The sequence below is a fragment of the Tympanuchus pallidicinctus genome, unplaced genomic scaffold (assembly GCF_026119805.1).
Source record: "Tympanuchus pallidicinctus isolate F22 unplaced genomic scaffold, pur_lepc_1.0 scaffold12, whole genome shotgun sequence".
Taxonomy (NCBI): Eukaryota; Metazoa; Chordata; class Aves; order Galliformes; family Phasianidae; genus Tympanuchus; species Tympanuchus pallidicinctus.
The window spans coordinates 2,892,821-2,918,868 of NW_026294637.1; the positions used below are offsets into that span (position 1 = coordinate 2,892,821).

General features: G+C 42.5%; 1 protein-coding gene across 1 annotated transcript in view; it reads right to left on the reverse strand.

The window, feature by feature from the left end:
- The window catches only part of ALDH1A3 (aldehyde dehydrogenase 1 family member A3), a 35,269-nt gene that overhangs the window by 2,814 nt on the left and 6,407 nt on the right, over positions 1-26,048 (reverse strand). Inside the window, exons 3-12 of the mRNA XM_052671508.1 lie at positions 22,779-22,919; positions 19,961-20,090; positions 19,412-19,473; positions 16,635-16,763; positions 13,866-13,979; positions 9,784-9,886; positions 8,569-8,753; positions 3,977-4,141; positions 1,809-1,966; positions 406-480 (exon numbers count right to left, since the gene is read on the reverse strand). Coding sequence (XP_052527468.1) covers positions 406-480; positions 1,809-1,966; positions 3,977-4,141; positions 8,569-8,753; positions 9,784-9,886; positions 13,866-13,979; positions 16,635-16,763; positions 19,412-19,473; positions 19,961-20,090; positions 22,779-22,919 — 1,262 coding nt within the window. The remainder of the gene's footprint in view (positions 1-405; positions 481-1,808; positions 1,967-3,976; positions 4,142-8,568; positions 8,754-9,783; positions 9,887-13,865; positions 13,980-16,634; positions 16,764-19,411; positions 19,474-19,960; positions 20,091-22,778; positions 22,920-26,048) is intronic.

Genomic DNA, 26,048 nt, shown 5'->3' on the forward strand with positions numbered 1-26,048 from the left:
GTGTCTAATAATCATGGCACACATTCACATACATACAGCTACACTGTCACAGAAGCAGCTTGGAATGCTTCTGGCCAACTCACAAGATGACATCTCATGACTCTCAGTGAAAACTGAATGCTATTCTGGTAAGTCATAGAAGAAATAAGCACACCAGTAAGCAAAAAGGCTTGCAGGTGGAATTGACTGCCATTAAGATTTTATAAAGCAGGTGAAGGTAATCCTGAAGGCACTGCTTATGCCCCCATAGCTGTGCTTTTAATCCATGCTGTACTGGCTTAGCACCAACCTGCACAGCATGCTGTAAGCATAAGTTCACAAGAAAATTCAACAATATAATCACCAAGTCACAATAATTGCTGCATTTACAATTCACAAATAAACAAAATACTGAGCAAAACTTACAGTTCTCTGCCATTTCCTGACATTTTAAAGCCACCAAAAGGAGCCTGTGCATACAGAGCATTGTAACAGTTGATCCTACAATGAAAACATCAATTGTAAAAAGATAACATCAAGGAGAAGCAAGGTGATGACAACAGACACGTTATAAAGAAAGGCTGTCAGCTTTCTTTTTATACAGTTTGTTTCCTTGAGAAATCAGATTTTAGCAATAAAATCTTATTTTGCTACAGAAACAGAAGACACTTGGGTGGTGCTCTGAGTCTGCCTCATGTCTCAACTTCCTAGCCTCTAATGGCTCAGACATTCATGCTTGAGCTGGATTTTATGCTTGTTTAGAGTTGTGCTTAAAGGTAACTAAAAGCCCAGCCTAGCTCCTAGTTTAATTCCAACATTGTGTTGGAACCAGATGGTTTTTAAGGTTCCTTCCTACCCAAGCCATTCTGTCATTCTAAAATAAACACATTTTCTACAAAAGCTGTCTAAATGCTCACCACCCACTTCCAGGTACAGAGAAGAAGTTAGCCTGCATTAGACACTTGTGTTCTAGTAAAACAGAAGTTCTTCTACCCAGTTCTAATAGGCACTGGGTAGAAAGAGCTAATGCAGATACTTCCTCAGCAACTCAGTGAGATGAAATGACTGAAGAGAAGCAGGTGTGCTCTGGTGCTGTAGGACTGCACCTTCATGTAGGTACAGCACGGGTATCCTTCAAAGCTTTAGCAGAGGGTTGCTAGTTAGGGCAGTATGGTTAGGTTGAGGTTGGACTCAATGATCTTGAAGGTCTTTTCCAACCCTGAGCAATTTATGATTCTATGATCGTGTATTTTTATGTATTTTTCAGAGGTAGATTCTTCTGGCACAAATTTCTGAAATCGTTCTGCGTGCATAAAATTAGACAGCAGATCACATTCCTGTCTTTACTGGGAAAAAAAAACACCAACAGATCAGTATTCCATCTTTAACATTGTTCCAATATAAGAAACGCTGCAAGCAAGAATACCCACAGATCTTTCCAACAGTGGTGTGATGCCATCTACTGCCCATACTCATTTATGCAGGACCCCTTCTGGTGCTGCCTTAAGATCACGAGCTGCTTTTTTTCTACATACATGGTTTTGGAAGGCATCCACAAGGTGGAACTTGGTAAAACCCCTTCATCTTCTGAATTATCCAGAAGTGAAGAACTACAGTGACTGAATTAACAAAGATACTAGTTCATGGCAGAACGTCTGGTCCTCACCACTTCAGTCTGATACGTGGACATTGCTTTCCAGCAAAACATCAAGAATTAAAGAGACTCATGAATGTGACCTCCAGCACTTACACAGGTTTCCAAATTACACAGCCCTCCTCATTCCCAGCAAACAAAACACCAGGTTAAACTCACATTCCATCCTGCTTACCAGACAGTTCCCGACTGCAGAGCAGAAGCTAATGTTAATGCTCTGTCCAGATTCTTCGTGAACACTGCAGCTGTGAGTCCATACTCTGTACTGTTGGCTCTTCTTATGACCTCTTCTATACTCTTGAACTTCATAATAGGCTGAACTGGCCCAAAAATCTGCACATCAATTAAACATTAGTATAAGAAAGCCTTTTCTACTCATGGTAATTTTGAAGCAATCAGAAGCTCTGTTTGGATAATATAATTGAAACATTATACACATTTCATAGCCTTCAAGAATTCACTGGAAGACTCTCTTAAAAACTACTGATTAAACTGAATTAAAATACAGTGATGTGCTGTGGTGGTTAATAAGTGCTGAAAGCCACAACTAGCAGATGAGCTACAAAAATCAAAATAAGCAGAGTTAGATCTGGACAAGTTTCAGAAAGTCAAAAAGCAATTAGTGTATTCCAAACATTGCAAGTTTTCTTTAACTTCCCTTTTGCCAGTGTATGCAGTTAATTTGCATGCAGTGCATTTCTGAAGGATGTGCCTGACCAGAAACTTGGCATCACAAGTATGAAAGCTGCCAGCACACCCTAACTTCCCATTTTTGGGATGGAGTCCTCCATCGAGCACAGTCCTGAACTTAGGCACCATTCTGGCTGGCATAGCCTTGCAATACAATAATCCTTCACCAAAGGTGAGAGAAAGTCTCACTTGTGCCAGCCCGAGGGCCAGTCCAGGAATGTGCTGGGCCTTTAGGCACATACAAGTGTTCCTAAGTTGTTTTTTTCCTTTTGGAAGATCCAGGTGTTGAACTGTTTCTAAGTAAGGTGTGGAAACCTTGTTCCTAGGTAAAAAAAAAAACATGTATTTGCAACTAAACCACATATGAACAAAACTGGATAAGCCTCATGAATCACAGCTTGGGATTTGGAGTCAGTTCATTACAAAAAAGGCCTGTCATGGGATTTGCAGCTTTTCTTTCCATCTATTTTTAGAATGTAACTCATGCCCAGACTGACTGATATCTTCCCCAGGTTCCTTGGAGGGCCAGTTGGACTTTAGCATCAACTTATTTTCCACTGGGGAACACGATGAAAAGTAAATTAACTACATTTCAAAGGAATATCACAGGATCTAATTATGTGCAGCTTGTTCAATTTTTCTGTATATGAATAATGGAAGGCAGACTGTTAGATCTGCATTTTGCTGGCTTCAACCATATTTTCTAATTGGAAAAAAGTAGTCAGTCTCAGGGGATTTCACCATGGGAAGTGAATCTGAGATTATTTCAGATGCTAACACTAATTGAAAAATGGTTTTCAGTGGCAGTGTAGCAGGGTCCTTCCTTCCTTCTTCACCAGCTGCACGTCCTGGAGTTCTTGTTCCACTTTCCTATGATAAAGCAGCTCCTTTTAACTAAGCTGTGGAGCAAGAACACCCACTGTGCTCTCCTCTGTCATTTGGGATCAGCCTGTAACAGTGCTGAGCAATTTCAAGTCCATTCAGCAGGAGGTGCAGATGAGCACTCAGCACAGTTGGTACAGAGCAGCAGAGTCTGTCTTCAGGAAACCTTTCCAACTACGGGGCAAAGACAACACAGAATTGCTCCAGCCTAACACCATCTCAGTTATTATTACTGAGCTTTAAAGTCGTGGATTCTGTCAGAAACCACTAGCAGCACTATTCATAGCAGCTGTATCTAGGTGAGGCATTTGCTTATATTTTGTGTTACATCAAGTGGTCTGGAAATGAGATCCGAAAGCTTTAGGGCAGTGCTACCCACCACGGATTTGTTACAAGGCTATTGTGTTCCAGTAAAACGAGGGAAAGCAGCAGTGCATTAGAAAGGGCTGGCAAACAGACGCCCCATTAACAGTGCAAAAAGACAAAAGCTGCTCAAACACTTTGACAGCCTTTTTGCCTGTGCTGCTCTCTTCCTCCTCTCACAACCCCACCCTCAGCCCTGTGCTACGCCAGATAGAAGCTCACCTTGCAGGTACTCCATTAGCGGAACACAGATCTTACTGTTTTTAGGATACTGTATTAGGTAATACAGGAGATTTCTATTCTCCTTTCAGGATTTCACTTGAAACTGTGTCCATACATCTTTCCTACTGCCACCTTCCCCTTCATAGGAGAATATACATGTAAAGGTTCAAATGACTTGCACTGTACCTCTTCTTTGGCAATACGCATGTTGTCAGTGACCTCTGAGAACACGGTGGGTTTTATAAACAGGCCTCTGTCTTCAATGGCAAGACCACCACACTCCAGCTTTGCCCCTTCTTTCTTCCCACTTTCAATCAGCTCCAGGATCTTATCAAACTGTTTTTGGTCAATCTGTCAAACGCAAAAAGAAAGCAGGCAGTGGTGACTTCGTTATTACTGTGCCAGTTCTTCATTATCCACGGCATGAAAAGATCCCTACTCCTGGGATCACTTAGTGCAGTGCAATTCCACTGCATTCTGTTTTTAAAAACAGAATCATCTTTCAAGGACCTCACAGACCAGTAGCATCTTCTGGTTCTCTGAAGTTCTCATCGCTTCATAAGCACAGAGGTCACGTGCTGGGAAGATGTGCAGGACCCCATAGCACTTCTGACCAGTTCGTGCTCAGCATGCAGCACTGCACTGGAGGTGTAGAATCACAGAATAGTATAGTCAGGTCTCAAACAAATGGATGTGGCTATGCAAAGATGCATAATTAAGCAATGCTACGCCTTATTACAGCAGGCTGCAGATGGTAAAATACTTACAAAGATGTTAAAAAACCATAAAACTAACACAAAAACCAACAAATCCATGGCGGTTAATTAAACACAAGACTCTGCCACTGGCTCATGGTTGCCTGGCAGCCTGGGAGGTTATTCTGAATGCCAGTTATCACCAAATGCTTGTACTGGTTCAGTGCTCCTCCCTAGACATCTGTTTTAATTTTGACAGGGCCAGTTGCCAGTTGGGACTGTTTACACGGAGCATTTCACATTTGACTCCTTCAGATTACAGACTATATCCTGCCCCTTGTTAATCCTGGCCACACGCAATCCAAGTTTTCATGCTTTTAGACAAATATCAAAGCTTCAGGAGGGTGTCCTCGGGGCACTTCTGTACAGTGAAAACAGAACAGTACATCTCCTGTCACACAGATGTGCATATCACATGCACTGTGGACTGCTTGTACTGAGTGCCCACGTTCCTTCATGTGTTCAGGTGCTACCCAAGAAAACGCTGCATGGCACTGCATGAGGAAATCTGTGCCCTGGTGCAGGACACAGGGTGTCACAGGCAGTTTGGCAGGTGTCATGCATATTGTCTATTTGTCTCGTTGCTTAGCTGCCAAATGTAAATAATTTGAAAATATCTGCAACTGCTTTCCATCCTGGCACGTCTGTGATCCAGACCAATCCAGTTCATCCACTTCACATCACAGAAAACAAAACAAGGATATTTATACAGCTGTAACTTGTTGCAAGGCAAACTATAGTTAGATTAAAAGACACTGGGGAAAGAAAACATTTGTAAAAATGACATGCAAGGGTGGAACTGTTTGTCATTGTAACTAGAGCTTGCAAAGTTTGTTTAAATTCTGTCCCATACTCTACTATTATTTATGGTTTCAGGATTGCCTTCTATTAAAAACACACGATCTGATAGAGCAAATTCTATTTTTTGTCCAACTCAATCAAAAGAAAAGACTTTTACAGATTACCATCATGCTGAGAACCCCCAAATCTTTAAGTCTTTTTTCATTCAAGCCACAACTGTGAGAAGCAGATTCTCTTTTCCCAAACCCAGTATTTGTAATCTTACAGAATAACCCCACAACTGCGTTCAACAGACCGACTGACCCACGCCCTTTTCACTTACGTGTTCTACTTTCATGCTTTAATTCTAACATACACAAATGTCTATAGTCTAAGAAAAGAATTCACTGTCTTAAAATTCATGTGATAGGGCTTGGGCTGAATAATTTCTGGCTAGCAAGTGCCACATAGAAGTTTGAGTGTTTATTGCCTTCCTATAGACCATGCTTCACAGATCTCAGCATTTAAGGCTTTACAGCAGCAAAGCTAGTCTAGCCTCGTTCCAATTTAATCCCTGCTCTAGTCCACTAGGACCTCAGTCTTATAGGATGTACTCTGCTTTTCACAGTTTTGTAAATGCCCTGGTTAACCAGCTTGTCATCTGTACAGATTTACTTTATTATTTCCTATGACACAGTTCACAGGAATCCAGAGTTAAAAAGTGCCCTTGGTCAGTTGTTTGAGGTTGGCACCTTACTCAAACAGTCCTGATCAGCCCCCAGGTTTCTTATGGTGTCCTTTGAATCTCAGCCAGCCCACACAGACACCCATGAGTTTTGGAGAAGTCACATCACAGGCATGCCTCATTTCTATTTAAGTTTAATACTGTTTAAATTTGATCAGAGAAGCGCAGTTTATAACAGCATAATCCAACACTGTAGCTGACACAGTATTTTCCCCACACCCATGTTTCACCAGCATCCATGCCAGTACAGTAATCCACATCAGGGAACTGATCTGAGTAAAGCGTTTCTTCCCCATTTCCAAAAAGGCTGCTTCAAACCTGAATCGGCCATTTCCTCAAGCTAACTTACAAGCACAGTACAACATAGGAAGGAGCAGCTGCAAACAGCACCAATTCTCCAGGACTAGCTTGCATCAACTTTAAGTTCTTGGATACTACTGCCTATCACCCTGGCTGCCCTGTGCCAGGCTATCCCAGCAGCTCCTTAAAGTATGCTCAGCCACAGAGTGGTTTGCTTTCACTGAACACTAATTCAACATTGAGACTGCAGAAGATGTCCTGTTTCAAACAATCTGAACTCTGCCTCAAAGTTCCTGGTCCTGTTGTCTGGCCAAAAGCACCTGAAGCTGGTGAAGGATCAAAAGGACCACGGGCTACCAACACTACAGCCTAAGGTCAGGCTTCAACTCCTCCACCTAGTTAGCATCTAAGGCAGTGATCATCTCAGAAAGAGGTCTATACAGCAGCTTCTGCACAGTTTGGGTAACATTGCATAAGTTGCCCCGTAGAAGGAGAGTAAAACAATGACCTGGACCTGAGGCAGCTGAGCCCTAAGGTAGAGAGATGAAAAGAAAGATGAAGAAAGATGTTTTCTTCTCTGGTAACTCTTCCCTTCTCCATCAGTTTAAAATAATCCCCATCCTCCCAGCAGGTTACTGCATGTACAGAGAAGTCTGGAAACTTTACAGTTCAACAGTAGTTTGTGGGCAGGTGTGAATCTCTGCTGCTTTCAGAAATATTTTAAGCCCTTCTGACACTGTATTATTTTTCTTCTGCTTGAACTTCTGCGTGTTGCATCATAAAGGGGAGAGCAACCATATCTGCAGAGGAAGTAGTTGTTTCTTTACACCAGAGCCACATGAAAGCTTTAACAGTTTCCTTCCACTTTCACAATGCTTTCCCATCTTGGCCTTGAGAATTGCACGCAGAGAATTTCAAGTGCGTTCATATGGGATGATATCTCTGCTAGCTACAAGGGTAATAGGTAAGCTAGAAGGAGGAGAAGATACATGGACCATAGTTACAATCTGTACTTATTACTACCCTTAATTATAGCTCTGTATATAGCAGTGACAGCAGTGTTGTGCTCTGCCAGCCTGGCAAGCACCAAGGGCATAGATGAACAGAAATAAACAGTCAGTAACTGCTACCAAAAGCTGGTAAGTCTTAGGATGATATTATATAAATCTAACAAGCCTAAAAGCTGAGAGCTCTTAGAGGAAGTTGAGAGCATGCTGAAACTGTTTGAGGATCAACTCATCTCTCCTGAAGCAAGATCCAACATGGGATTATTTTCCCAAGAGTGCTAAGCAATTTGAAATCTCTTTCTAGACCAGTCGCAGGGAAAGATGCAGCCCCAGCACAACCCAGAGACGTACATCATTTTATACCCCTTTCAAAAGGACACATATTTATGTTCTCCCATGCATGGATCATGTGTGAATAGGCACAGAGATCCAGGCAAAGGGAGGCAGATGTCCCCAGTCATCCCTTCTCTGAGGGATCCCATAGAGCATCAAAGAAGAAAATCTGTGTCATACTACAAGCAGGATGCCTGGGCTATAGCTTTCTGGGACTCTCCCTTTATTTTTGGAAACAAACAGTGGCCCTGCAGAAGATCTGACTCAAGGATCATCCTCCTCCAGAGCTCTTGACTTCAGCTTGGATTCCCTTGGAAGGAAGAAATAAGATGAAGGCTCTGGCAGCACTGACAAAACTGTTTGCAACATCAGCTTGGCATGGTTCTTCCTGCTAATTCAGCTGAAACTTCTCCAAAGGATCAGAAGCAAGGCAGAGGAGGAGATGGAAAGTGGGGACTCAGGAGTCTCTGGGTTTTAACCACTTGTCATCACCAGCATAGCCAAACACAGCCAAGTAGCTGAAATGGTTGTTTCTGCAGCTGCACCCATCTGTGTATCACTGTTCCTCACTGTAACATGCTTTGTATTACCGTACCAGGGAGGCAACCCCTTCCATAATACTGGATAAGAAGTGAATTAAATACATTTGTGTTTAAGAAATTACAACATCACATTTCAACGGTTTTGACTGATTCATATTTAAAATAGAGAGAAAAATAGAACCACAATACATTACTCACCCTTACCCTTACAGGCTTCTGCTAGGACCATATTTCACATGGATAATATTTTCAGAAGGCAAATTAGACAAAAACAACCAGAAAACCAAATAACAATTGCTTTCAGGCACACAGTTACCTGGGGCCCTTGCTCAGTTCTGGCATCAAAGGGGTCTCCAACAAGTCTCTTCTTGGCATACTCCACGCTGCGCTTGACAAACTCTGGGTATATCTGCTCTTCCACAAACACTCGTGAGGCAGCTGTGCAGCACTGCCCTTGATTGAAGAACACACCTTGATGGGCACATTCCACTGCCAGGTCCACTGCAGCACAGACCAGGAGGGAGAAGTGTTAGCACATGCACAGCTTCAGCCGGTCAGTGTTCTCAGACCTGCTTTTCGTCCCATTTCTCTTTTGAAACACTTCTTACAAAATGCTGACAATGATCCACACCCACTGAAGGCACTCACAGGGGCTCACACAGCCCTTAAACCAGCTAGCTCTCTTATTATTTCCACCCCCTCTCCTGTCTTTTGCCTGAGACTAGTTTGCCACAGCCACAGATATCTTCTTCCATAAGGAGTCATTAAGGGCATTAACCAGTTTCTGTCTGCAGTGGGAATTCAAATGTGGATTCCTAAACACAATGCAAGTTCCCAAAGACTTATTTCAGCACTGACTGTTTAGAAAGCAATGTGCCCTTCTGTTGTACAGCCAGCTCAGACCCTCTCCTTGCAGTACTCACAGTTAGTAGGTGACACAAGTGTCTCTGACACTCAATCTCCACTGCACAACACAGAAGAGTAGAGAGTATTTTTCCCAAGCCAAACAGAATTCTCAAATCATTTTGGTAGGCACAGTTCACACATCTTGTAGTGTTCCTCATTAACCAAACATGTGAAATGAGTTGTACAGGCTCCCAGGATAGAGGTGGAAGCTGGATTAGATCAGGTCCTATGGAATTCTCCTGTCATATGAATGCCTGGGGTGGGGGGTTATATTTTAGGAAACTGCTTTCCCCACCACTTTGCTCAGGCTATGCTGTACCACAAACCACAGAAGAGAAGGTACCACAACAGCAGATGTGCACCAACGCAGGATTTGTCTGCAGCTACAGCCATCCCCAGGGAAAGCAATGAGGTCTCCTCATTTTTCATGGGAATGGCCCCCATGCTGGAGAAGAGCTCAAGTGCAGCCCAAGGTCATCCTGCTCTTAAGCAGAGGTTTCCTCCAGCCTTTAGGGTAGAGGCAGCAGCAGCAAACACCAGCCCTGCTAGCTGCCAAAGGACAGCAGAGGCAAACAGAGCACCACATTGTTTCTTACAGCAAACAAACACAGCAGCCAATACTTACAGTCTGCATCTGCACACACAATGCAGGGGTTTTTTCCTCCGAGTTCTAATGTCACCCTTTTCAGGTTGCTTTTAGAAGCAGCTTCCTTGATCAGTTTTCCAACCTGCAGCATTGAGACAAAGAAAGGGCATGGGCAGTTTCCCCTAAGAGTCTTAAAATGTTAAAAGTGTAAAGTGTGATGCCAAAAAAGGTCAAAGAGCCTAGCAGGCAGAAGTCAGTGCTTCTCATACAGAGAAGCTGTATGAGCACTGTCAGAGCAGTCTCATACAGTTTGAGTTTCCTCCTGCTGTGATAAGCTGGGTCAAAACCAGCCCCGGAATGCCTGTTCTAAGCAGATCTGAAATGATGGGCTACATGGGAGACCTACAGAAACTGCATTCTGAAGTTACCAGCTACCCACAGCTGCAGAATAAGGCATCTCCCACTCAACACAAACTAGTGAGCAGCACTGGCACTCCATGGGCCTCTGAGGGTTATTTGTAAAGTGCTACTATTAAAAATCAAGAATTCAACTTCTTCAGATAAAACTTTCCAGTGCAGTAATAAGAACTAACCTTTCCTCCCTATTACCACTTTCATGCCAGAAAGCTATGGAAAGATACAGACATTTTGGAGAGCCATTTTGAAAGGGACTCTAAGAATTGCTTAGTTTCAACTCTCCTGCTAGCACAGGGTTGCCACTCACTTAGATCAGGTTGCTCAGGGAAAAACCTGTGTCTTTCTGACTGTTTGGGCTGAGCTGTTCCACAGTGGACTCATATCCCTTCCAAGACAATATCTGACAATATCAGCAGATAAATTCTGACCAGCTTTGCTGTAGCACTCACTGCACAGCAGCCTGCTCAGGTAATCTGATGGAGGTTATCTGGCCAACTCCCCTGAAGAGAAGGATTTACTCTCATTTCACACTGTAATCCAAATAACAAACCAAGGATATTTCTCCCCAGTTCCCTAGGAAAAAAACAAAAACAAAAACCAAAACTGCTCACATGAAGAGCATAAATCAAGTGTCAGCATAATTTAGTAATCTAATCTTGTTAGAGATAGTATGGATTAAAACACTTCAGGAGTTCCAGTTAATAAGCATTTTATTTTAGGTATGACTTTATTTTGCATCTGCTTTTCTTGTATCTTACCTTGGCATATAGCAATCAACTTCATTTCTGCCTAAAAATATTGTTGCCCTGCAACACAGCTGTGAGCAAGGAAAGCACATGATGACATCAAACCAAGTGGTGTAGTTGACACAATACAAGTGATGCCATTCAGAGAGACCTGGACAGGCTCAAAAAGTGGGCATGTGAAAATCCAAAGAGGTTGAACAAGACCAAGTACAAGAAACTGCACTTTAGTCAAGGCAGTCCCAGACAGCATAGGGACCGGGAGAACCCAGTGAGCACAACCTGGCAGAGAAGGACTGGGGTGGGATCCTGGTGGACAAAAAGCTGGACATGAGCCAGTAATGTGAGCTTGCAGCCCAGAAAACCAACAGTATCCAGGGCTTTATCAGCAGAGGGGTGGCCAGCAGGGAGAGGGACGAGATTGTCCCCCTCTACTCTGTCCTTGTAAGGCCCCATCTGAAGTACTGCATCTAAGCCTGAGGCACCCAGTACAGGAATGATGTGGAGCTGTTGCAGAAGGTCCAGAGGAAGGCCACTAAGATGATCAAAGGGCTGAAGTAGCTCTCATATGAAGATAGGCTAGGAGCTGGGCTTGTTTAGCTTGGAGAAGACTCAGTGAGAGAAAATGTCACTGTGGCCTTCCAGTACTTGAAGGGAGCTTACAAGCAGGATGGGGAACCAACTTTTTTTACACTGATAATGATAGGACAAAGAGGAAGTGGATTTAAACTAGAAAACGGGAGACTTAAGTGAGCCATTACAATGAAATTTTTTGCTCCGAGGGAAGCAAGGCACTGAACAGGCTGTACAGAGAAGCCATGGATGTGCCACCCCTGGAAGTATTCAAGGTTGGATGGGATACTGAGCAGCCTGATCTAGTGGTTGGCAACCCTGTCCATGGCAGGACGGTTGGAACTAAATGACCTTTACTGACCCCACCAACCTAAACCATTCTGTGTTTCCATGAGGCAGCTAGCTGGCAATTCTAAGTCAGCATTTCTCATGGTTTGCCCTCGTAACTCAAGTTGGAGTCCTGAATGTAGAAGTACAGATGAGTCCTAATCACTTAGCAGCCTAACCGTAGAGACAGGAGAAGTGATACATCATGCTGCAGATGAACGTACCTACGTAAGAAGTGTTACTACAAGCTAGCTGGCCCAGGAGGAGCAAGTCAAACTGAGGGAAAGAAAGAAATCTAGATGGGAAAACTCTCAAGGAGTCTAGTCTGTCATCAGCATTTTCAGGCTGGCACTGAGCCCAAGCTGGGGCTTAAAAACTAAGTCAAAATGTATTTTGAATTAGCTTTACTTCCTGGCTCAGAAACAGTAGCATTATGCTGCAAACACTGCAGAGGTGCAGCTGAACTCACAGATGGGTGGAGGGGGAAGAAAACGCTTCTAAATCACACACACATTAGCAAAGAATCCATCTCCCTTGGTGCTTCCTGCACACCCATGGATTAGAAAGACAAGCACAGCATCTATAGGAGCTTTTTGCCCATAGGCTCCAGCAGCTGAGGTTTTCCTTGTGCCCCTAATCCACTGGATACTCCTTTTTCATTAAAAACCCAAACAGATTCATGTGGGCTGGAAAAGTCTATAAGCTCTATTGTTTTCACACAGCCAGCATCTAATCTGGGCTAAAAGTTTATGATCTAGGATTTGGAGAGAAGTATGTATCTGGATAAGCTCTGAGATTAGGCCAACTATCAAGAGAGTAAGAGCTCACTGTGAACTTTTACTTTATTGAGTTCACATTTGTTCCTATTACTTTTTTATACAGAAACAGAGGCTTAACACACACTCTCTTTTGGGTTAAGTTAAGCAGTTAGTATGTACACAAAGCCACTAGATGGTACTGTTGTTAAATGCAATAGCTTTTGAATGTTTAGTGATTTACCTTTATTGACCAAGAATTCCATTCAAGGTAATTAGCAATAATTAAGTAACTTGATCACACTCTGCAATTATGAGTATAGGCATTAGAATGCACAAAGTCATCAAAAGATCATAAAAATAATATTATTCAAGGAAATAAAAGCAAAGAGACTACGTTTGCCTTAACTGAACCTATTGGTGTTAGCATTTCCATTCTTAGCACGCTGCCCCTTCTTCAGGGTTTGTGCATAAACACTGCAAGAAAAATCTAGAATAGTGAGTGGAAAAAAAAACAGTCACATTTACAAGCATGCTTTTGTTTGAGAAATTGCAGCAGCGATTACTAGAGACAAATTCATGTGTGTGTCACAGCTGTATCTCACTTCTATAGACAAGGCCAAGCCATGCATTCCATTCCCCTACACAGATGAGGATGGCTGTAGGTGTCTGATATTGCAGAGGCCTCACTGCCACCCCCCTCCTATGCAAGGCAGCTATTGCTGTTTACAGGAAAAACAACAAATAGAAAGGTGCCATACTGTGCAGGTCTCAAAAGACACTCAAATGTTAATTCCATCTGCATCACTGGAGGAAGCTGTAGGCACAGGGCCATGTTTTCATTTAAGTCCTAGCTCAGAGTTAACTAAAGCCAAGGAAGAATTCTTCAGGCCTCTGAGTGACATGTTTTCCAGTAACACACATGCAGGACAGGATCAGCAAGCAAACTTGCCCAGAAGCTCCATCAGGTCAATGACACGATGTTAAATAACTGCCAGTTACTCCTGTAGACTGTCTTACCTTGTGTCAGAACATCTATTACAGATCTTATAGATATGTGGCAGTTTGGCAAAACCCCAGTTTCCAGAGGTGGGATTGTCACAAGCACAGGAACCGGCAGTAAAAAGAGATGGACCTGACCTAGACAAATCCTGAGCACTTCTGAGAAATCCTGTCTCACAGAGCACGATGGAAAATAATGTTGGAAATAACTGATATTTCATTGGTATTATCTACTATGAATTGCTGCCTTAGAAGCAAATACAAAGAGGCACAGTAGGTGTTTTATAAGGAATCCATCACCTACCTTTGTCGATCCAGTAAAAGCAATTTTATCAATGCTCTGATGGGTAGAGATGGCTGCTCCAGCTGTGGGGCCATAGCCTGGCACAATGTTCACCACACCTGGAGGGAAACCCACCTAAAATAGAGGTTAAATACAGCTTTGTAGAGAGGGATTTAAGGGATTTTGAACACTCAGAAGTCTCTCTGCACTCTTGAGAGCTGCAGTTCAGTTCCCAGGATGCTTGAATTACTTGCCCTGTATTCTTATGGATGAGGACCAACCCTAAAAACAATCACAGTAATTTCTACAGCATTTCCCTTGCAAACATTTCTATAGCATTTCTAGGAAGGCTGTGCAAAACTCCTTTATCTATGTAGCCTCATGGAAGATAAGTGAGCAAAACATCTTAGCCTTTAATAATGAACAGCACCACCTGAATTTACTAATCTCACTGAAATCAGGTTAAGGGCACAAACATACATTTCCCTATTAACATACAAGAAACAGATATGCAAAAAAAAAAAAAGTCTTTAACATGCCTAGTGAATGATAAAGTACTTCAAAGCATATGTAGAACTTAAGAACTGCAAGCTGCAGACAAGGAGCCCAAACTACATACATCAGTATTTTCCAGACTTTCCAGTAACACGGCTGTGTGCTATCAGCTGGAATAGATATGGGTGAAAATAACAGCCATGCCTAGGAAATGCCAAGGCTCAGTAGGAATTCTTGGAGGAGTCCCAGTGTCAAACCAAACAAGAGCAAGTTTTTGGCCAAACTTGGCCCCCAGGTACTTCTTTGCAGATGGAGCCAAGGGGTAAATGAATGAAAGTTTGTTTTGAACAAAGGTTGACATTTGTGGTTCTTCAGGGGCCAGAGGGATTAAGAAGTCAGTAAAACCTCACTAGATGATGGGCCTAATAAAACAGGAATACAAGAGCAGATGGTAACAGACGTATGCCAGTTTCCACCACATTTACAACTTCGATTATCCAAATAGTAATTTTGCCAAAAGAGACAAATGGTAAAACTTCAGATGAAATTCTAGCACAAGGAGAAGTGTGGGACTTACTGGTCTGTTCTTTACTTCCTGAAATAATAGTTTCAAGGATTAAGCTCTTCGAAGCTAGCCCTTCCCTACCACTGATTGCAGAGGCAGTTTTCCCTGCATTTGCTAACAGGGGAATGGCAGAATATTAAATGATTCCTTTTGCCCTTTCCACACAAAATCTCAGTACATGAAGCTGTTCCTTCCTAATACAGAAAACTGAAATAATTGTTTATGTACCACCTTACCAAAAAAATTGCTTTAGTAAGATTTTTTTGTTTGTTTGTTTGTTTCTTTGTAAATCAGGGCAATCTGATTCTACTATGCATGTGATAATAATAAGTGACAGTTCAATAGAGTTTGCATTTTGGCTAATGAGTTTTCAGAAAGAAATATTGAATGTCAAACTGTGCAAGTAATGGTGTTTGGAGTCAGCAGCAAAGCCACAAGGAAGTAAAAATTGGTTCAGGTCTCCCTGAGCTAAATTTTTTTCCTGTTTTTCTGCAGAAATGCAAGCCAAAATATTTTGGCTGGCCTCATGTTATTTCTTTCAACCAAACACATAGCTTTGCTTGTATACCAAAAAATCACCTGCATCCTTTTAAAGATTAAAAAAAGTTTAACTTGTTCTTCTAAAAGCCCTCAAGAAGTCTAGCTGGTTTTGGGTGGAGAAAGGGACACCTTCAAATCAAATTATTCTGCCCTAATTGTACTTCTGTATTGAAGCACAACTGCAAGAAATGGACAGCTTGGACTTCATCTCAAAATATTAACCTTACCAGAACAGAGCTGCTTTTTGTGGGGAAATGCTATACAAGTGTTCAAAGAGCTGTATGTCAGAATGACACGCAAAAGATCAGTTGCATGGCAGGGCTACCAGAAGTAATGACAACTGCACCCTACGCTCACTAAACTTGTGAAATCTTATCAAGTCAATGAGCTGCAGGATACACTTAAGATGAAGTGCTTTTGCACTTCCTTTGCAGGCAAAGAAGCCCTTTGTGTCAATTACTAACATTTCATCTATCCAAGAACAGACAGAATCATCATTAGACTGAGTCTAACAAACGGATTATTCCAGTTGAGAGGCAAAAACATACCTCCAAACCTTTTAGTTTTCATTCACAGTTAGTCATGTAATTAACTGTAGGAGGCTGAGGATGTATTAACCAGTCCTGGAAGGTACTGTGCACCTCCCACCATATCTGTAACTAGATCTGAGGGCACTTTGGATCCTACCTGACAATACCTAGACAACACTCTGAGATCTCAGCTTACTACCCTCCCTCTGCATCTATATAGGAGTTGGCCTTAAAGACCAGATGTAGCTAAATTCTTCTTTAAGCCACGGAAATATGAAGAATTGTTTCTTATGGCAATCACTGTCTTTTTTGAATTATCTCACTTAAAAGCTCACTGTTGTCTATCATATTCCTTTTTGTCCCATTGCCTAATAAAACTGAGCTTTCATTTTTTTTTGCTCATTTGGGAAAGTAAAAGGCAAGGAAGAAAAATAAAAGCATCAGCAACTTCCTAAAGAAGGAGGAAAGCCTACAAGTTCTGTGCTCTGTTACCTGTCATCCAGCCCCTGCCAGTCAGAAAAGCCTTTGGGAAAAGAGGCAGAATACAGGTTATTCTCACACCTCATCATATACTTAACAACTTTCAAACCTACTCAGACAATTCAAACTGTTACGGTCTTAGAAGAAAAGTACCTAGGTGTGTTATTCAGGTTTCCTTACCTCCTTAATCAGCGAGCCAATGTACAGTGATGTTAGAGGAGTTTGTTCAGCTGGCTTAATAACCAAAGTGTTTCCACAGCACAGCGCCGGTGCCATCTTCCAAACCAGCATCAGCAATGGGAAGTTCCACTGCAAGAACACAAGGTCATTTGGATCAGCCACCTACTCACTTCCACACAGCACTTCTCCCACCTTCAGACAGCTCAGGGAGAAACCAACAACTGGGAGCACAGCCATAAAGGTGTGTGTTTACAACACTGCATTTTCTTGGTCTACAGAGCATATCTTCCTGTACCACACTGAGATCCCAAATATTGTTGGCAGTGCTCAAGTTAACTCTAATTCAAACAAATCTTTGCAACCTCATTGCTCACAGAAGTCCGATCACACTTTAAAATTTTGTCTGTTCACAGAAACCATGGTGAAGGTAGTGTTCTGATGCATCACTCTCATACAGAGTCCTTATATGGGAGAACTGAAGTTGCTCATTGAAAGAAACTCAGTTTTCTGTATTAGCTAATCCCTGAGGAGTTAGGAGTTGCACAGTATCATTCATTTCCAGGTTTATAATTAGAAAGCTTCAGTGGATTGTTCAGTCATGAAAGTCCAGGGCAGCCCTTAGTCTCCCTCCATTCTGTAAAATGCTCCTTTCCAATTAGTTTTCTTATTTGGAATCAGGAACAAGTCCACATCAGCTTCCTCTGTGCTAATCTGTCTCATGGTCATGTGCATTTGTAGATTTTGGAGCCTAAGCAAGAAGTGGAAAAATCTAGCTCACACTGAATCTCAGTAAAGGTCATTTGGCAACAGAAAGGATTTCTTCATTAAAAATAATTAAGGCTGCTTTAGGGATGATGGAAGTGGGCCAACAATAAAGGGACTTCTTGTCAAGTCTCAAGCCGCGGGCCCTCAGCTAGCAAGGAAGAAGCTAAGCATGTTAGGAATCCACAAATTCACACTCACAAATAAGTTAACAGTTTAGATTTTAAGAGATGAGTTCTGTTGTAACCCAGAGATAAAGTGGAACTTCAGTTGATGTGCTTCAGCTTTTCTCTCCCCATCTTCCAGACCTGTCTCATTTCAGAGATTTCTCCAATGGCCACATTCTATGATTTACCTATTTGTCTTTTTCTCCTAAACCTTGCGAAGGCCTGAATTCTCATCTTTGGCCACCTGCACCTTCACTACTTTTCTACACTTTCAGAGCACAATGTGACTCCACTGAGACCTTCCTATTGCAGAATGGCTGGTGAAAGTAACAGAAACAGATATGAAGGCTGCCTAACAGTATCACCCTGGGATAAAGTTCAGTCATATGATGCACCTTCCAAAAAGTGCCCCTCACTAGGAGGGTTGTTTAAGTATAGTCAAGCCACAGTAAAAAGGGAGGATTGTTAATTGGCCTAGGGAGACATGCAGAACAGTGACAAATCCTTTTATATCAGGTCAAACTGGAAAAAAAAATTGAAGAGGATTTGTTCTAAGTAAACTGGAGACAGATGTGGCTTTGTTGACCCCAATCATGCCTTTTGCAAACAGTGTTGAACTTGAGACAAATCTGGTCTTATTATTGTATTTATTGCTAGTGTAAGGCCCACCTGAAACAGTAGAAGTCCCACTATTTTCCTTTCAGTGGCCCTCCAAAGCACCCTACATGCAGGCTTTTAAAATGATCAATTCCGAAAGTGCCAAAGGTGGCTTAAGTATAACAGTGAAATATCTTTTAATTGATGATCAATTATGCTTATAACACTAATGATCATTGTTGATATACCTAATGTTTTGATATTGCATCACAAGTTCTAGCTGCTTACAAGCAGACACTTTGCTTGTTCAAACAGAAAAGCCATGCAGGTGTCATTAAGCCAAATGCCTGATAACTAGTAACAACTGTTTCCCAATTTGCCTAACCCTCATAGGGCAAAATTGACTTTACCATCTTATCACCAGGGTTACAAGCTCAGTCCAGCTAAAGGAAAAGGTAGAATTTCTCCAGATGTCTTTGGGAATTGGTCCAGACCTGGTATCTGCAGGGTCCAGAAAATCCCAAACCACATATGCATTTTATCCCATCTCCCTTATAACCTGATCCCATGGGTCAAAATATTCCATGGACTCCACTGATCCAAGTATCCAAAGAATCTTGGCACACCACCACTTGCTTCATGGCCTGTAGGATACCATGTTCAAAGCATTTTACAACCAGACGGGAATGAACTATGTCTCCCATAGAGCTGTAAAGTCTTTCTGGTTGTCTGTTTAAACAAAGCAAGCAGCACATACTAAAACTGGAGGTATTTCAAGAACCAGCCACATCGTCCCCTAAGCAGAGAAAGAAAGCTCAAGGAAAAACTGCATTCAGTGAGATTTGATCACAGAAAGCTCAGAGAACAGCCAGGAGTTATTAATAATGGATATGTTCTGAAACTCCAAACTATGCATCAGCTCTAGGCAGCAAGAAGCGAGCACATGTAATGACAAGATGGTTGTCCTAGCAGTGGAAGAGTCAGAGAGCTCTGACTGCTCTCTGGTGACTGCTGTCATCCTTAGAGAGGAACAGAGCAACTGATTAGAAGACCCACCCTTCCACTGCAGAGGATTTTGCACTGCCAAGAGCAATTGGCATGGGGGTAAAACAAGAAACTACATCAAGCAACTGAAATGGGAGTTCACTGCAGAACAGCTGCACTTAACTAGGAATCAAATTGCTGCAGTACAAGATAGGGAAATGCACATACACTTCCTCCATTTCCAAGGGCACCATTGCTGTTACTTACTGGAGTTATAGCTCCACAAACACCCATCGGTTCATGCCTGGTGAAACAGACAAAGTTTTCATCTGCAAAACAAAAGAATAAAGGAAAAAGAAAACACAGTAAAAATCTTTGCTTCTACAGGAACAGTTAAGATGACTGCAAACAGAGAGATTGGAGACAGATCCAAAACCACATTAGACAAAGAATCCTCTCTCTGCTGATCTTAAAACACACCTCCAGGTGACCTCAAATGGAGGAGGATCCGTTTCAGAATAGGTCCAAGGGTGCACTGTGACTGCTCTAGGTCTGTAGTCTAGAAGATCTTTTGAAAAAACTCAACTATCAGAACATTTGACAGTGCCCTTCCATTATTTTCCCAGAAATCTATCCAGGCATTTATAGTCCTCATTTGAGTTTGAATCTCAGAAGATACCACTTAAAATCCACCCTGAGACAGAAAATAAATGCCTTCCATTGCAGGTTTTCAGAAGCAGATCTTTCCATGCCTGTCACTTGTCCCATCAAGCCTGATCCCTTTCCAGTCCTGATTTTGGGTGTGAAGAAACTTACCCACAGGGATAGTCCTGCCCTGGATTTTATCAGCCCATCCAGCATAATATCGGAGTGTCTTTATACAACCTTCCAGATCAATGAAATAAGCCTGCAGAAAAGGTTTTCCTGTGTCCATTGTTTCCAAAGTCTGGAAAACAAACAAAATCCAACAAGTTATGTGCGTTGTCAAACACATCCATAGTTTTTTCTTAAAAGCAAAAATATCTTTCTGAAAAACACTCTCAATTTTCTTGTGTTTTGTGCTGTGGAGACAGTTTCCTTCCCTCACTTTAAAGGAAGATCTAGTTAGTACAAGTCAGGTAGAATAGAGGCAGCTGGACCCACTAACACTGATACAGGCACAAGTTGCTTTGCTCAATCACTGCAGTGAATGCACACTTTCTGTAAGAGCCCAGGAGGTGGCTGTGGGTGGGATACAGGGCTGTGGTCTGGAGCACCATTCTGAAGGAACGCAAGGCCCTTGACTTCACTGTATCTGACCTTCTGACACAGATGTTCTGGACTCCAGATGGTGCCACTAAAATCAGCCTGACCCACTTTCCTTTTATTTTTCTGCCTCATTGTCCTAAAAGCAACCTCCAAAATGCCTCTTTTATCCACAGGATGATAGAAAACACATTTTTTTTTCTTTAAACAGTGTTCTAATAAAGTAACATTTGGGCTCAGATCTCTGCTTAGACAACTGCAAGGGAGAAGTTATTTCACTGAAGCTGCACCGACATTGAGCAGCTTTAAACGAAGACCAGTCTCAGACTGCACCCTTCTCACTGTTCTGAACATTAGCTAAGTGAATACTTTGCTCTGCTCAGGTCATTAAAAGGGATATTGGTGAAAAAAGCCAGCACATCCATAAAGTAAGCAATATCCCTTGGTAGATTGAGACATCTTTGTTTACAAATGAAGTCATACCCTGTCATATTCCACAGACATTAGGGTCTAAACAGACATTCCCCTTGGAATGACTAGGATTGTTATCCACTCTGAATGTCTGCTAAAACAACTGATTTTTTAAGTGATTACTTAACACGCAACCAAAGCAGCTAGGGCTGGTTTTTCTTCAGAGAAAGTAGCAATGCCAAGAAAGTCATCCCAGATCAGAAGGACAGCAGAAAGCTTGAAATTAGTGCCCTGGTTTGTGGAAAAGGGGGCTGCTTTAAATTTGCATTTAAAAAAAAAAAAAAAAAAGGGCAGAAAATAAACAGAGCATATTTGCACACGCTTATTTCTCCCCCTTATTTGTTGGCCAGAATTGCCTTCAAACCTGGAGCTTGTGAGCCTGTTCTACAGAACTTGGAGGACATCACATGGTTCACAGAGAACATACCGGGGGAAGAGACCTAGCTTGAAACAGTCAAGCAAGTGCAGACTTCTAAATACACCCCACACATCATGCTCTCTCAGTGGGACATCAGCTTAGGAACTCTTGCATACAACAGCACTGAGCAACACAAATGCATTGCTCCTGAAGAAGTGCAGAGTAAGAGTGCTGAGTTGAGCTAGTGAAGTACAGATAGCAGCTCTAAGCTGAGAGCTACTAGGAATTGTAGGCACTATTTGTACAAATGTGCAAGTCCAACATAAAAGCTTCTTATCAGCTGCAGAACATCTTAGCCAAGGTCCTACTCCCCTTGTTTTGCACCAAAAGGATTCTTCTAGGACAGGATAGGAAATCATTAGCAGTAGTTCTCGAGTGCAGAAGTCCAAGTTAACACAGCCTCACAGCTATCAAGAGATTTTCCTGAGCCAGTACATTCAGTGGAAAAGTAGCAGATCCCACTTACACACATTCTAAACTTTGGATGACATCCAACAAGAATCTCTTTCCAGCCCCCTATTTTAGGGGAAGAAATTTGAAAAAAAAAAAAAAAAAAAAAAGAAAAAAAAAAAGTCAAATTGGCCTTGCATTTTTGTAATAAGGACCGAAGCAGATTTTGTTGGTTGTGCATTTTTTCCTTCTTTTGTGGTTTATAGGCTTTTTCTTGTTGTTGTCTCAAATATGTAGATACTACCTTAGCTAGGAGATGCAAGAGCATTGATAAACTTAAAACCAAGAAACATATTTATTGCTTTAAAAATAAAAGTAATAGTAATATCTGCAATCAATTCAATAACCAGCCAAGGTCTTGAATAAGAACTCCACTATAGATAACTAACAGTCACTGTCTATGATCCCCAGAATCATTCTGCAGAACAGTGAAGATCAGCTATGACTTCTGCCTAGATTCTTCTACCCTTCAGGTGGGAAGGAAGAAGGAGGGCTGGGAGGGAAGAGTGCATCCAGTTCCAAAGAACATATACAGTTAGTGCCAGAGCTCAGCAAAGAAATTTGGTGCTGTATCACTGTTGTTTGTTTCTCTGTGTGGGAGGCACTGTTGTTTATCTCAGACTTAAAGGGCAGGCACAAATGTCTTACTTCCATTGGAAAGAGGAACAGGAGCTAGGTCAGGACTGAACTATGGTTCTTCTTTGGAGGAACTGAAATCCATAGTACAGGACTGCAGTAACAAAGCTCAGGCTAACACAAGGATGAGTTAATCCAGGAAGGTTTTATAAACATCACTACACGTACTGAAGCCCACTGACACTGAAAAAGCTATCAGGCATTCCCTACAGCCTAAGGCAATGAGCACAGGAAAAAGAAGAGCTAGAAGATGAGACCTTTCTGCAGGATTCCCTCCTCCTTAAGTGCCCTTAAGAGGAAGTAGTGTGACAGGAGATGGATGCAGCAAAATGTTAAGGATGAAGCTGAATTATCAGCCAACAGCTCATCACAATACTTACTCCAGTAAGTCCACTATCCAATCACAATACTTACTGCCAGGATGACTCTGTCTCGCTCTAGAAGATCAGCCAGCTTGTGTAGGAGCTGTCCTCTGCTTAAGGCATCCATCTGTCTCCACTGAGACCCCCTCTGGAATGCTGCTTTTGCTGCTTCCACAGCATTATCCACATCAGGCTAGAGCAGTGACATACATAAGAAAAGGTTAGGTTACAAGGAAGATGTTGGACAAAGGCAGAGACCCCAGCAAGCTGCTTCCTAGATGATGTTGTGGTGGCTAAAACCAAATCTTCTGAGAAGATCACCTCCATTTTACTCTTGGATTTATAACCAAGCCTGCAAGCCATTTTGGGTTTGGTCTGGGCTGACAAACAACCTGAAAGTCAAAGTATCAGCAGGGCTTTTGAAGAGTAATTTTACGCAACTTGTTTGTTTATAAAATAATCCAGAATGATACAGGATGTAAGTGACACCAGGGAAAGGACGGAAAAATGAGATCCCAATTCTGTTCCCATTGGAGCTTCCCTAAGCTTGACAGGCTATTGTCCTCCATCAATCAGTCTGGTCCACACAAACGTGGGAAGGAAAGTCCCCCATGAGAGAGATCAGTTTCATCCAAGGGAACAATCATTGCTCAGATCCCACCACTACATCCCGCTTGAATGCACGCCAGTAGCAGTTACCATACAAAAACAAAAAGCTCCCTTAAATCCCGGATTGCACTTCAAGATTCTTTTTTACCAGATGTAAGGGTTTTTGTTGTCTAGTGCTCTGACAGTCATTTCACCTACCCGAACTTAGTGCCACTCTCTCAAAAGCTTTACTGCATGCAGGATCAAATCTAACTCTGTTTTTGTAAGCTGCTACTTAGGAGGGCAACAAATTCCATCACTTCTCATTAAGCCCAGCAAAGTTTCCTGTGATGCTCCGGCCACAGTACGGCCCTGACTCCTCCTTTCTCCCCTCCACTAACATACAACAACTAAAAAATGCAATGGCAAGGGCAACCTCCTGACTCAATGAAGCCAATGGAACACTGCCATCAACATCCATGAGGCCAAGACTGTACCCCCAAGCATATACAGAGCACCATTCATTCTGTCTTTGATCAGATTCCTGCTCTTTGTAATGTCTGGTGCAGCCCATACTTCACTGCATCCTTCAGCTTATGGAGAAGTCCTTGCACTTCACCACAATAGTAGGAAACCTGCTTTGGCAGGGGGGTTGGACTCAATGATCTCTGGAGGTCCTTCCAACCCCTACAATTCTGTGATTCTGTGACAATGCGTGGCTAAAGCGGGTGGACTTCAGGCCTTGATTGCTCCTCAGAGCTCTTAACCAGCTGCTCTTATAGATCTTCTCTCAAGGCTTGTCTATTCAGACTTGATCACACTAGATTCAGCTACTGTGCACAGACCCAGCAAGGATTGGCTGCTCTCCCACCACAAGAAAGCCTGTTTTGTTCAACCAAGAAAAGTGTTATGGGGAGATACACTTGGCTTACAGCAAGTCATTGTCCACTGAGGTAGCACCTTAAACTAAATTTGGTTCTTTCTTCACAAGATTGCACAGTTTTGAAGTACTCTGATGTACACTGCCAGGAAAACTACACCCTTTTAGAAGAGCACTGATGGGGAGACAATTGCAAGAGACCTGAGTTGCTACAGGAGGTAAAGAGTGGCTATGGTCAAGCAAGCATGGCTATGAAGCAGAGGTAGCAAGCAGCCACCATACGCAGGCAGGCACATCCTGCCTGGTGCCTGTCCCCACAGGCAGAACAGGGCTTCAAAATGGTTTGCTTCTGTGCACTTAATCTGGAATGCCACAGAAGCCAAGAGGCATCACCAGTTACTGTACACTCACACGTTCCTCATCCTTCTTGCTCAAATGAGGGCTTAAGCTAAAGTAAGACAACATTATAAGACACAAAGCAGACAAAAAAAAAAAAAAAAAAAAAAAAAAAAGGAGAATGTGTCAGGTTTAAAGCAGCAACAAATCACCTCCTGAGATCAGGCTGGGAGCATCAAGACCTCATGGCCTTGCTACCACTCTGGCACTTGCAGCACTAAGAATAAGATGGCTGCATGTGCAAAGGACTTCAGTCTCCACTCTAAGCAAAGGAGCACCCAAGCCCTGCTGCAGCTCCTGTAAGTGGTAGTGGTGGTCTGGTGAAGCCCAAAATGTCTCAGCAAAGCCATCTCTCATTTTGATTGCAAGCTAGAGATACTGTCTGGAGCCTCTTCTCCCTAAAATCATTTGTACTGGGGTGGAAAAAACAAAAACAAGCAAACAAAACCATAAAAGCAATGGCCCTTGTTCATCTCCTGCAGAGTCTACTACCTGACATGCTTGTATCTTTGGAGGCACAGCAAAGGGTGTATCTTAACAGATAGAAGCACCATGGTGATACCATCCAAAAGCCCTGGGGCGAATATTTACTGAAACTGTATTCATTCTCATCCCCTTTTCTTGGATTTGCAGGGCACGCACAGCAGCTCAGAGAGCACAGTCAATATTACAAACAAAAGCTTCCCCAAAACACCCTCAGGGGTAGCACCACCAAGTGAGACCTTGTGAGCTCACACAGTTTCTATAGGCCTGAGAGACAGCAAAAACAAGGAAGTCCTTCAGGAAGGCTGAAATGCTGCTCTTAATCCATCCTGTTGTGACTAGACATTAGGGGAGTCTGAATGGTGTGCTCATTACAAGCATGTTGCAATAGGTAGGCACAATGTGTGACAAAGACAGACTTCTAACTGTCAGAGTGCCAAGGACACCCTGCAGCACACAAAACCACAAAGAGGTCCATGCAACCTGGTGCTCAGTTTTGATCTATACAGATTTATTATTACATAAAAAGCTTTACTAAGAGAACACTGAAGTTGCAAAGTCAAGCAACGCAGGATTGGGAAATGCCAGCAAACCTTCATACCCACCCTGGATGTTTGCATTATGATACAAGCCCCAGTTACACAACCGCATGCCATTTTCCCCTGAACAAACTCATGATTTCTTTGTTCTAAGCCATGTCCTCCACCTTCATTCTCTACTTCAAATTCTGCTCACCACTGCTCCATTTCTATGGAGTCCCTTCTTCCTCTCTCCTGCCTCAGCACCTGGCAGACCATCACTCCAGTGCCTTGGTGAACAGGGAGAATATCTGCAGAAAAAGCCTTGCTCTGCTTCAGGCTCAGTGCAGACAATATGGCTTTGATCCAGATAGTAAGGAGACATACTGGGGATGGAGCACACTCCATGCTGACTATCTTACCTGAACTTCATGGGAGAATCCCCACTGTGCACATC